An 11,741-nucleotide genomic window follows, 5' to 3' on the forward strand; every position below is an offset into this window, starting at 1 on the left:
TCTGCAAGTAGCGACAGTTCTACTTCTTCCTTCCCAATTTGGATGCCATTTATTTCTTTTTCTTGCCTAATTGCTCTGGCTAGGACTTCCAGTACATACCATGTTGCTCTGATCTGAGGAAAAGTTTTCAGTTTTTCACCATTGAGGATGATGCTAGTTGAGGGTTTATCATACATATATGGCCTTTATTATGTTGAGGTGATTTTCTTCTATACTCATTTTATTGAGTGTTTTTATCCTAAGTGGATGTTATATCTTGTTAAATGCTTTTTCTGCATCTGTTGATATGATCATATGATTTTTATATTTTATTTTGTTAATGTGGTATGTCAAATTGATTGATTTGCAGATGTTGAACTATCCTTGCATCCCTGGAATGAATCCCACTTGATCATGATGTATGATCCTTTTAATGTATTGCTGTATTCAATTTACTACTGTTTTGTTTAGGATCTTTTCATCCATATCCATCAATGATATTGGCCTGTAATTTTCTTTTTTAGTGTTGTCCTTGCCTGGTTTTGGTATCAGGATAATGTTGGCCTCATAAAATGAGTTGGGAAGTATTCCCTCTTCAATTTTTTGGAAGAGGTTGAGAAGGATTGGTATTGAATCTTCTTTGAATGGTAAAATTCATCAGTGAAGCCATCTGGTCCCGGACTTTTGTTTTTTGGGAGGTTTTTTTAATTACTGTTTGAATTTCCTTACTAGTGATCAGTCTATTTAGGTTTTCTACTTCTTCATGATTAAATCTGCAAAGGTTGTATCCTTCTAAGAATTTGTCCATTTCTTTTAGGCGATCGAATGTGGTGGTGTGTAGCCTTTTACAGTATTCTTATATAATCCTTTGTATTTCTGTGGTGTCCATTGTAACTTCTCTTTCATTTCTAATTTTATTTGAGTCTTCTCTCTTTTCTCCTTAGTGATTCTAGCCAGAGATTAGTCAATTTTGTTTATCTTTTCAAAGAAACAGCTCTGTTTCATTAATTTTTTTCTATTGTCTTTTTGTTCTCTATTTCATTTACCCTCTGGTTTTTATTATTTCCTTCCTTCTACTGACTTTGGGCTTCATTAGGTCTTCTTCTAGTTTTTAAGGTGTAATGTTAGATTGTTTATTTGGGATTTTTGTTTCTTGAGGTAGGCCTGTAAAGCTATAAAATTCCCTTAGTACCACTTTGGCTGCACCCAAAAAATTTTGGTATGTTTTATTTTCATTTCCATTTGTCTCTATGTATTTTGACCACTTCTTTTATTTCTTCTTTGATACAATCGTTGTTCAGTAGCATGTTGTTTAATCTCCACGTGTTTGTGGTTTTCCAGGTTTCTCCTTGTTAATTTCCAGTTTCACAGTATTGTGATTGGAAAATATGGTTGATATGATTTCATTTTTAAATTTATTGAGACTAGTTTTATACCCCAACATGTGGTTTATCCTTGAGAATTGTTCCATGTGCACTTGAGAAGAATGTGTATTCTGTTGTTTCAGGATGGTAAGACCTATAAATAACAGTTAAGTCTATTCGGTCTCATGTGTCATGTAATGCCGGTATTTCCTTATTGACTTTCTGTCTGGATGATCTATTCATTGCTGTGAATGAGGTATTCAGTCCGCTACTATAATTGTATTTCTGTCAGTTTCTCCTGTTAGGTCTGTTAGTAATTGCTTTATACTTTTGGTGTTCCAGGTTGAGTGCATATATATTGACAAGTGTTGTGTCTTCTTGATGAATTGTCCCCTTTATCATTATAAAATGTCCATTTTTGTCTTTTGTTATCTTTTTTATCTTGAAATCTATTTTGTCTGATATAAGTACTGCTACACCCCCACTTTTCTCTGGATGCCATTTGCTTGGAGTATCATCTTCCACCCCTTCACTCTGAGCTTATGTTTGCCTTTGGAGCTGAGGTGAGTCTCCTGCAGGTAGCATATAGTTGGGTCTTTGTTTTTTAATCCATCCCGCTACTGTTTGCCTTTTGATTGGTGAGTTCAGTCCATTTACATTTAGGGTAATTATTGATATATGAGGACTTACTACATCTGATCTTTTGTTTTCTGGGTGCTCTGTAGCTCCATTTTTCTTATCCATTGTGATTCTGTCTGCTAGTTTAGTTTGGCAGTTTTCTATGATTTTTTTCTTGGTTTTCCTCTTTTATGTTTTATGTCTCAGCTCTGGATATTTGTTTTGTGGTTACCATTAGGTTTGTATAAAATGTCTCATACAATAGCCGTTTTATTCTGACTGCCTCTTCATTCACCTGTACATGTTCAGTCCCTTTCTCCCTCCCCTTTTATGATTTTGTCACAAATTATTGTTTTATGTTGTACACCGGCTACCTAATTGTAGTAGGCATAGTTATTTTTAATGCCTCCCTTTTCTCCTTTAACCTTTATAATTGTTTATTACCCTATTCTGAAGTAGATTTGCATTTTCCTCCTCCTGTCTGTTAGTCATCACACTCAAAGTTCTGTATACTTTTATCTTTTTGTTTCTGATAAAAGAGCTCCTTTAAGCATTTCTTCTAATTCAGGTCTTCTGGTAAATTCTCTCAGCTTTTGTTTGTCAGGAAAAGTCTTTATTTCTCCTTCATATCTAAAGGATAACTTTGCTGGATATATTATCCTTGGCTGATGGTTCCTCTCTTTCAATATTTTGAATATTTACTTTCCCTCTCTCCTGTCTTATGATGTTTCTACTGAAAAATCTGATGATAATCTAATGGGGTTTCTTTTGTAGTTTACACTCTTTTCTTCCCTAGCTGCCTTGAGAATTATTTATTAATTTTTGACTGTTTGAATAAAATGGGTCTTGGAGAAGGTCTTTTTGCATTGATATAATTAGGTTCTAAAGTCCAGTTCTTTCCATAGGCTTGGGAAGTTCTCATCAATATTTCTTTGAGTTCACTCTCTTTTCCCTTCTCCCTCTCTTCGTCTCCTGCTATACCCATTTTTTTATGTTGCTCTTTTTCTTTATTTTTATTTTATTTTTTTTTAGCTGAGCCATCCTGCTACCTATTGGCAGCTCAGCAGCTGCTCAGCTCGGGCTGGACTTGAACCGCTGTTGCTCAGAGCTCAAACTCTTGAGCGAGTTCTTAACCAACTGAGCCACTCAGCCAGCCCCCTATGTTGCTCTTTTTAATGGAGTCAGGTGGTTCTCATAGAGTTTTTATTATTATTTTTTTAAAGATTTAATTGGGAAGGGGAACAGTGTTGGGGAATTGGGGAAGGGGAACAGCTAAGTTGTTGTCCTTCAGTCTTAGTTGTGGAGGGCACAGCTAGCTCAGCTCCAAGTCTAGTCACCATCCAGCCACCCGTCGACAGCTCGCAGCCGCTCAGCTCAGTTCAAGGTGCCGTGTTCAATCTTAGTTGCGGGTGGTTAGTTGCGGGTGGGTGTAGCCTACCATCCCATGTGGGAGTCGAACCGGAAACCTTGTTGTTAAGAGCGCACACTCTAACCACTGAACCATTCGGCTGCCCATCGGCAGCTCAGCTCAAGGTGCTGTGTTCAGTCTTAGTTGCGGGTGGGCGTAGTCCACCATCCCATGCAGGAGTCAAACTGGCACTCTTGTTGTTAGGAACATGTGCTCTCACCAGCTGAGCCATCCTGCCACCTGTTGGCAGCTCAGCTGCAGCTCAGCTGGGGCGCAGCTCACTGCCCCAAGTGGGAATCAAACCGGCAACCCTGTTGCTGAGAGCTCGTGCTCTTAACCTTAACTGAACCACGTGGACGGCAGTTATTATTTTTTAACTCTTGGTTCTCTCTATTCCTCTTGGGTCATTTCTAAGTTTCTGTCTTCGAGCTCTCTAATTCTCTCTTCCATCTGTCCTGCTCTATTTCCAGTGCTGTCTAATACGTTCCTCGTCTCATTTATTGAGTTCTTCAGCTCCAGAATTTAGTTCTTTTTCATAGTTTCGATCTCTTTGGTAAAGTACTCCTTTTGTTCATTAATTTTATTCCTCAGCTCATTGAACTTCCTTTCTAAGCTCTCTTGTATCTCTTGTATTGAAGCTCGCTGAGCTTCTTCATAACGGCAGTCTTAAATTCGCTGTCATTTAAGTCACAGTCTTCCATGACTTTGAGTTTGGTTTCTGGAAACTTTTCATTTTCTTTTTGTGCTGCCATGTTACCTTGGTTGTTCATGCTATTTGATGGATTGTTTCTCTGCCTGCACATTTGAGGTAGTGAACTCATTTCTTGTTTAGACACTGTATTGCTCTCAACAATTCATCAGGTTGATAAGTAGGGTACTTTCTTTTGTTTTCCAGTAGATGGTGTTATAGCACAAGTTTTGTTTTCTCTTACCTGCACTATTTGCGCCTCTGGGATCACAGTGGAGCAGTGTCATTTCAGTTAATGAAAATGCCACATACCCACTGGAATGGTGGGTGTCCCCTCTGTGACCAGCCCACCTTGGTTACTGCACACCACCACTGTGGTGGGGGAATGTGGTGGGTGGCAGAGAACCGGTTTTGGGAGCTCCCAACACCACCTCCTTTTTACTAATTGGTCACTGGCCCCACTGTGTTCCTGGAGGCATCTCTACTGCCTCTACCAGGCTCTGCCAGGATGGGTGGGGTAGGGAAGGCAAATTCACATTTCGTGGCTCTGGCCCCTGCCAACAGTGGCTGTTGGCACCACTGTGCTGTTTGGGTCTTCTCTACTATCTTTATTGGGCTGTTACGATGGGTGGGGCAAAGGAGGCAAGTTCATGATCTCACAGCTTTGCCCCCTGCCAGCAATGGCTGTTGGCACCACTGTGCTGTTTAAGGCTTCCCAGACACTCCTACCGAGGTCTTCCATGATACGGAGGAGAGGTATCAAACTTTTCCCAGGGGAACACTGTTTCTGCCCCTCTTTTTTTTTTTTTTAAGATTTTTATTGGGGAATTGGGGGAAAGGGAACAGACAAGTTGCTGTCCTTTTGTTCTTCAGTCTAGTTGTGGAGGACGTTGCTTCACTGGCCCAAGTTGGCACCATCATTGCGCTCTTCCCGGGCGAGGCAGATCAGTCACTGGCTTCTGGACGGCCGCTCACTGCGGCTGCTGGCCGCTCACGCTGGCTGCTGGCTACACACGGTAGCCCATGGCAACCAACCCACTGCAGCAGGGGCTGCAGCCTACGCCATCGCTGGCGACTCACAGCAGCCCAGCTCCAGGTTGAGCTGTTGTTCAGCATCTTAGCTGCAGAGGGCAGTGTCACTGGCCCTCATATGTGGGATCCAAACCGGGGCCCTCTGGCGTCCCAAGCCAGCTCTTAACCAACGCGCCACTCGGCCCTGTTTCTGCCCCTCTTAAATTCTAAGCTATAGTGTGAGGGCTGCAGCCCGACTTCTCCATCAATGCCACACTTGCTGGAGCCACAGTGGGTGCCAAGCTGCGTCTGCAGCTACCATCCCTGTCCTTCCCCTGTCCTGCCTCCCCTACTCATTCCAATACACCCACCTTCAGATGTTCCATGTGTGGATCTCTCAGGCGTGTCTGTGTTGAGCAGAGGATCTTTTGTTTTATAGTTGTCCAACTTGTTGTAAATTTAAGGGGAGAAGCAAAGGCATCTTCTCACTCTGCCATGATGCTGCCATCCCTAGCAAGGGTTTTAAAGGCGATGGTATTCAATGTTGTCAAGGGCGCTGTGTATCAACTGTATGGCCTTTCTGGAGAACAGTTTGCAAAACAAAGCAAGAAGCTTGACATGTGTGTGACTTTGGGTGGGTAATTTCAGTTCTAGGAATTTAGTGACTCATTCAACATGTTTATTGACCTATCCAGTGCCAGGCACTGAGCTGGGTCCCAGGAAGCTGGTGATGGGTGAAATAGATGTGATCCTCACCCCTAGAGATCCCTCAGCAGGGGCATAGCAACTGTCACTCAATTATCTATGCAGGGACGGGATGAGAGGGGTTCTGCCAAGGAGAGGTTCTGGGCCTCCTGTCCTGGCTTCTGAACACCAGCCCTGTGCTGAGCAGCTGTGTGACCTTGGGCAAGTCCCTCTACCTCTCTGAGACTCAGATAAAGACATCTGGTCTGCATCAAAGTCTTAGGAGCTAATGCCTGTGGAGGAACTGGCTTACAAGCCGGGCTTCCCTCTCCACTTGGGAAGCATCATTGTCACTGCCCAAAAGGACTTTTTCCTTCCTCAAAGGTCCAGTGAGTTAGTGGCCATGACTGCACAACTGTGGGAATATACTAAAATCTGCTGTATTTTACCCTTTAGGAAGATAAAGTTTATAGTATATGAATTATATCTCAATAAACCTGCTATAAAAAAAAATAAAGCAAAGCTCTAACAAGGGACCAACTCTGCTAAAAGTGTTTTTCTGGTGAAAAAAATGTGAGCTTTATGAAAATTAGACTTGCAGAAACAAGGAAAATCCTCTTTCCTTGAGAAAGGGAGGGGGCTCCGTGGTTAATTCCAGGAAAAGGCATGTGAACGGAAGTGCACCCAGGTAATGAAGAACCACTTGTTTCTCCCTCTGTAGCCGACCGCCCACCTTTGCCACAAAGTAGTGCTGGGGAATCTGATGATTAGGATGAACAGGGGGGACTCAGGAATATTTCTCCAGGGACAAAAAGCTCTTCCAAGCCCTGCTGGCTCCATCTGTGCCCACAGCTTCTCCCCACCCTCTGCCTATCCAGATACCTGAAGCCAGATGTGGACAAGAAATCCAAACATAAGACAGCAGTAAAGAAGAAGACCCTGAACCCAGAGTTCAATGAGGTACAAGGGGCTGGCGAAGCCACAAGAAAGCTGCTTGCTGTCCCCTGGAATAGGGGGCCTGGGAGGGACTGGATTTTCAAGGGTCACTGTGGGAGCTTGGAGGGTGAGAAGAGAGGATAGGGAGGGGCTGACAGGAGAGCCCCCAGCCATGGGGGCAGGGGAGAGGCGCAGGCCAAGCTGAACCAGGTGGTGCAGATGGAGGGGAGAGATCAAAGGATGGATGGAAGTGACGGGATTATGGCCACATTGGATGTGGAGTTGGAAGTGGGGGAACCCAGCAGCAGGAATAGGAGGGGTGAGGGAGATGGGGGAGGGTCTGGGTGGGATGTGATCAGGGCAAGGAGCACAGGGGCCTTGGGCAGAGCCTGAGCAATGCAGGGACAAACAGAGGATACTGAAGAGATGCTTCCAGAGACTGAGGGTGGGTACCAGGCGTTGGAGCACCATGGAAGCCATTGGGAGAGAAGGTTCCACAAAGAAGGGAGTGGTCAGCAGAGCCAGACCCAAGAGAGGTCATGCACACCACGGCTGCCAATGTGAGTTGATTTGGCAGTAAGGAGGCTCTCGGGGGATCTTGAGAGAGAGGCTTCAGTGACAAAGGGGCAGGTGGGTTAGAGTGAAAGAGCACTCTAAGAGGACCCCGGCCAGGCTCTCAGGCAGACATGTACAAGGTAGGTGAAGATCCATTGTCTACCACCGTGCATGGACCACCCTCCCTTGGTTCATGCCCTCACCGTACCTCAGAGCCCTCCTGGCCATGTGGCATTGGCCCTGACTCTCCCCTTCTGGCCACCAGGAGTTCTGTTACGAGATTAAGCACGGGGACCTGGCCAAGAAGACCTTGGAGGTCACTGTTTGGGATTATGACATTGGAAAATCCAACGATTTTATTGGTAAGCGGCCATGACAAGAATATTGTTTGACCACATGCCCGTCCTGACTTCATTGAAGGGCAGTAGCCCTAAATCGGACCACAGCCCCTCCTTCCTGGTCTCTGGGGAAATCTAGGGCCATAGACCACCTGCCCCCACCCCTGCGGGGCTTCAGACATTATGTGACAGAGGAAGAAACAGGCCCAGAGAGGAAAAGAGGCCTGGAGGGTGACACAGCAGTCTGGGGGAGCAGGAGTGAGAGGTGATGATGGTCAGCACCGCAGGCTGGACTCTGAGCCCTGTGGCCCAGAAACCCTGGTTGACTTGGTGGCTGTGCACAGTAGAGCTGCCCTGACCCTTTCCTGCTCTTTTTTGCCTCCATCCCTTGGCCCCTAACACGTGCCACTGCGCTCCTCCCCAGTACTGCTCTGGTCCTGGGTGGATGAAGAGCAGGACCCCTGGGCCCTGATCTGGGTAACCAAGAGTATGGGATGGCGGTCAGACCACTGTCTACCCTCAGAGCCCGGGGGGCAGGGTGCAGAGTCCAGCCTTGAAGCATGGAATCTAGGAGGGGGTGGGGGGCGCACTGAGGATGGACCTGCCTCCGGCCCCTGGCTGCCCCCTTAACTCCCCCCCTGTAGGTGGTGTGGTTCTGGGCATCAACGCCAAGGGCGAGCGCCTGAAGCACTGGTTTGACTGCCTGAAGAACAAGGACAAGCGGATAGAGCGCTGGCACACACTCACCAATGAACTCCCTGGGGCTGTGCTCAGCGACTGACCGGCCCCCACCTGCTGCTGCACCCGCCCCTACGTGTCACCTGGCCCAGCCCAGGCCTGGCCCTGGGCTTCCTCAGCTGCCGTCAAGGGCCTTGGCCCCCATGTTGGGGGAAATCCAGGACACCTGCTCGGACACAGAACCACTGCAGCCCCCACTTGGAGGCCATGGAGGACCCAGCCATTCCGAGGGACAGCGAGGACAGAGCCGGGCCTTCTTTCAGCTCCTGGGGCCTCACAGGGCCAGAGGTGGGAAGAGAGGAGCTTGGCCTCAGCACCCACCCCAGGGAAGGGGGTGGGGCTGTCCAGGGGCAAGGACCCTACTACAAGCCAGCAGAAAGTCACAGGGGGCCCGAGGCTGAGAGAACAGGAGTGCAGGGGTGCCCAGGCAGAGCCAGTGAGAACTGAGAGGGGCATTAGGAAGAGGCACATGGGGAGACGAGACTGTGGGCAGGACATGACTCTGACTACATCCATTCATCTCCGCATTACTGGGCAGTTGGAAAACAAGTTGACCTGAGAGCCAGGAGTCTGGTGAAGCTCCCAGAAGCTCCCAATGAACATGGTTCAGTTGGCAAATGCTTCACTCAGTGATTTCACAAGCCCCTGGGGATGACTGAGATCCAGGGCCTGCCCTGGTGGAGTTCTCCTATCTAGTCAGGGAGCTGAAAACAAACCATGACAACAGGGACTGAGGAATGAATGCCAAGGCCAGCCTGGCGCACCCGCGAGTGCTATGGATTCTGCTAGGAGAGCAGGAAGGGCTCCCCAGAGAAGGTGATGCTTTAGCAAGGCCTTACAGGACAGTAGAGTTTCTAAGCAGACAAAGGGAAGGGAGGGCAGTGCAGGCGGTGGGAATGGTCTGCACAGGCCTGGAGGGGAGGGAACAGCGATGAGGCCAGGGTTGCTGTGAGGGACCCGGGGTTCATCTGGGGGGCAGGGGCAATGGCACCCAGCCCTTTTCCTTCCCCACCCCTGGCTGCCAGGCCAGCCTGGGCTCATAGCTGTGGGGGAAATGCCAGAAGTACTGGAAGTACCGTGGTGAAACGGACGTCGCCGAGTCCAGTTCAGTCCTCGGACCCTGTTCTCCCACCTTGGATCTCTCGTCTCCGGAGGAACCTGGAGGCTGGATCCTGCCTCTCCTTCTTCCCGCTTAAGCATCAGGTCAGCTGTGGTCAGGAAGAGAAAACGGGCCCTTTGCTTTGTATGAAAGGAAGCAAAATGTCCTCCTTGTCCTCATCCTCCTCTTCCCTTCCGCCGCCTGCCACCTGGGCCCTTCTGGGTGCAGAGCTGGGTAGTGAGTAGGACCCCAGGTGGTTGCCCATGCATCCTGGCCCTCCTGTGGCCACTGATGTCCCTCTCAGGAATACTGGGCAGCAGCCCAGGGCCTTGTTTCTGGGAAAGCTGAGAGGGAGACACCCTGCCTGGTGGGCCTGTCAGCACCCTGAGTCAGGGTTTCTAGGGAGGGGTTGAAGGGTTGGGGCTCAGATCTGAAGCCCCAGACTTTTCCTGCCTACCAAGGGGCCTTTAGGAATGCTGGATGGACAAATGCATAACCAAGGAATTTCTGTGTTCAACCTATCACTGCACTGGTGGGAAACGGAGCCCACATAAGGAAAGTGACCTGCCCAAGGCCTTCCAGCCTTACCACAGCTGGGGTCAACCAGGCTTCATGGCCCCTGCCCCACCCCCAAACCAGAGCTCTGGACACCACACTTCAGGGGAAGTGAGGTGCTGGGCTCACACATGAGAGGTCCTGCTAGCTGCCTGCCTGGGGCTCACCCCCGCTGCCTGCTGCCCACCCACACCAACACTAGCAGCAGGGGCACAGGGGTTGGACCTTCTGCTGCAAACACAAAGCACACCACCATCTGAGGCCTGGGGTGATGATTCGAATCCCACCAAGTGCCCATCAGCCCTTTCCTAGTTTGCAGGGAATTTGGGACTCCAGCCCCACACAGTACCTGGGAACTTTTGCTGGTCATGGAGCCTTGACTGTACTGTCTTTAGGAAGGCTTTGTGTGTGGTAAGGGTTTTATGTGCACTGTCTTAATGAATCTTCACAACTGAGGCCCAGCGGGGACAAGAACCTAGGACTCCTGGCACCCAGTCCAGGGCCCTCTGCTGCCTCGGGCTGTGCAAGTGTAGAGTTGACCCTGAAAGATGGTCCAAGCTGACCACAGGGTCAGTCTGGCAGGGAGACAGGACTTCTTGACAGGCAGCCCAAGTGGAGGATGGGGCGCAGGAAGGCCCCCCAGGAAGTGACAGAACTTTCACCAGAACCCTGGCACTGTTGCAGATTGTCTCTCTGTAAAAGAAAAAGCTCTTTGAGAAGAGTCATTTCAAAGTCAGGTGTCAGTAATCAGGGTGTCGCCCGATGCACTGCATCCACCTCCACCCCACCTCCCTTCCTGGTCCCCACCCCACCCACCGCCACCACTAGCCAGTCCCCAACTGGCCCGTCTTCCAACCCTGAAGTGGTAACCTCCTGACCTCTAGTGGCGAGAACGAGGAACTGCACCTCCCGGCCTGTGCATGTCCGGCCTTTGTTCCTTCTCAACCGAGAGAACCTCCCATGCATGGACTCTGGCTGTCGTCGATGCAGACTCTCGTGCACTGCTTAATACTGTTTTGCTACCATGTGATGGCTGCAGAAATCGTCCTTAACTGCAGCCCCACACACAATTTTTGTATTTTCGTCTGACCTACCCGAAGGTGTCCTTTTTAAGTCTTATTTGTTAATATTTATAATGACATATAATCCAAAGTAAATGGAAACGTTCATTGCGATCATATTGGCTTGGGAGACTCCTTTTTAATAGATTTGAATGAGTGGGCAGGAAAGACCGAGAATGGCAATAGGTTTACTTAGAACATTTTCTCATTTACTCTTCATCAAGAACCCATTTGAAGTAGGTTCCCGTTACAGATGGGAAACTGAGGTTCACAGAGGTTAACACATTTGTGCAGAATCACACAGTTGGAAGTAATAGATCCAGAATTCAACTCATGCCTCCCAAGACTTTTTACACCAGGATCAGCATGGCATGCTATCAGCCACCCATTCAACAAGCAGCTGTGGGGGGCTGGCCGAGTGGTGCATGGGTTAAGAGTTGGCTTGGGACGCCAGCTCTGAGCAGCAGCCCTGGTTCAGATTCCACGTGAGGGCCAGTGACACTGCGCCCTCTACAGCTAAGATGGTGACCAACAGCTCGACCTGGAGCTGGGCTGGGGTGAGTAGCCGGTGACAGCGTAGGCTGCAGCCCCTGCTGCAGTGGGCTGCCGTAAGCTATTGTGAGTGGCCTGCAGCCAGCAGCCAGCATGAGCTGCTTGTGAGCCGCTGTGAGCGGCCGTCCAATGGCCGGTGACCAATCTGCCTTATC

At 48.7% G+C, this 11,741-nt stretch overlaps 1 protein-coding gene across 5 annotated transcripts in view; it reads left to right on the forward strand.

Annotated features, from left to right (window-relative positions):
• DOC2B (double C2 domain beta) overlaps positions 1-11,512 on the forward strand; it is a 35,306-nt gene extending 23,794 nt beyond the window's left edge. For 4 of the 5 annotated variants that reach the window (XM_019650488.1, XM_019650489.1, XM_019650491.1 and 1 more), the window contains 3 exons: positions 6,631-6,712; positions 7,509-7,605; positions 8,226-11,512. In XM_019650488.1, coding sequence (XP_019506033.1) covers positions 6,631-6,712; positions 7,509-7,605; positions 8,226-8,362 — 316 coding nt within the window. In that variant the 3' untranslated portion in view covers positions 8,363-11,512. The remainder of the gene's footprint in view (positions 1-6,630; positions 6,713-7,508; positions 7,606-8,225) is intronic. The other variant, XR_002124871.1, reaches the window with a different exon arrangement.
• The last annotated feature ends 229 nt before the right edge of the window (positions 11,513-11,741 follow it).

The sequence above is a fragment of the Hipposideros armiger genome, unplaced genomic scaffold (genome assembly GCF_001890085.2).
Source record: "Hipposideros armiger isolate ML-2016 unplaced genomic scaffold, ASM189008v1 scaffold_141, whole genome shotgun sequence".
In the NCBI taxonomy this organism is placed as follows: domain Eukaryota; kingdom Metazoa; phylum Chordata; class Mammalia; order Chiroptera; family Hipposideridae; genus Hipposideros; species Hipposideros armiger.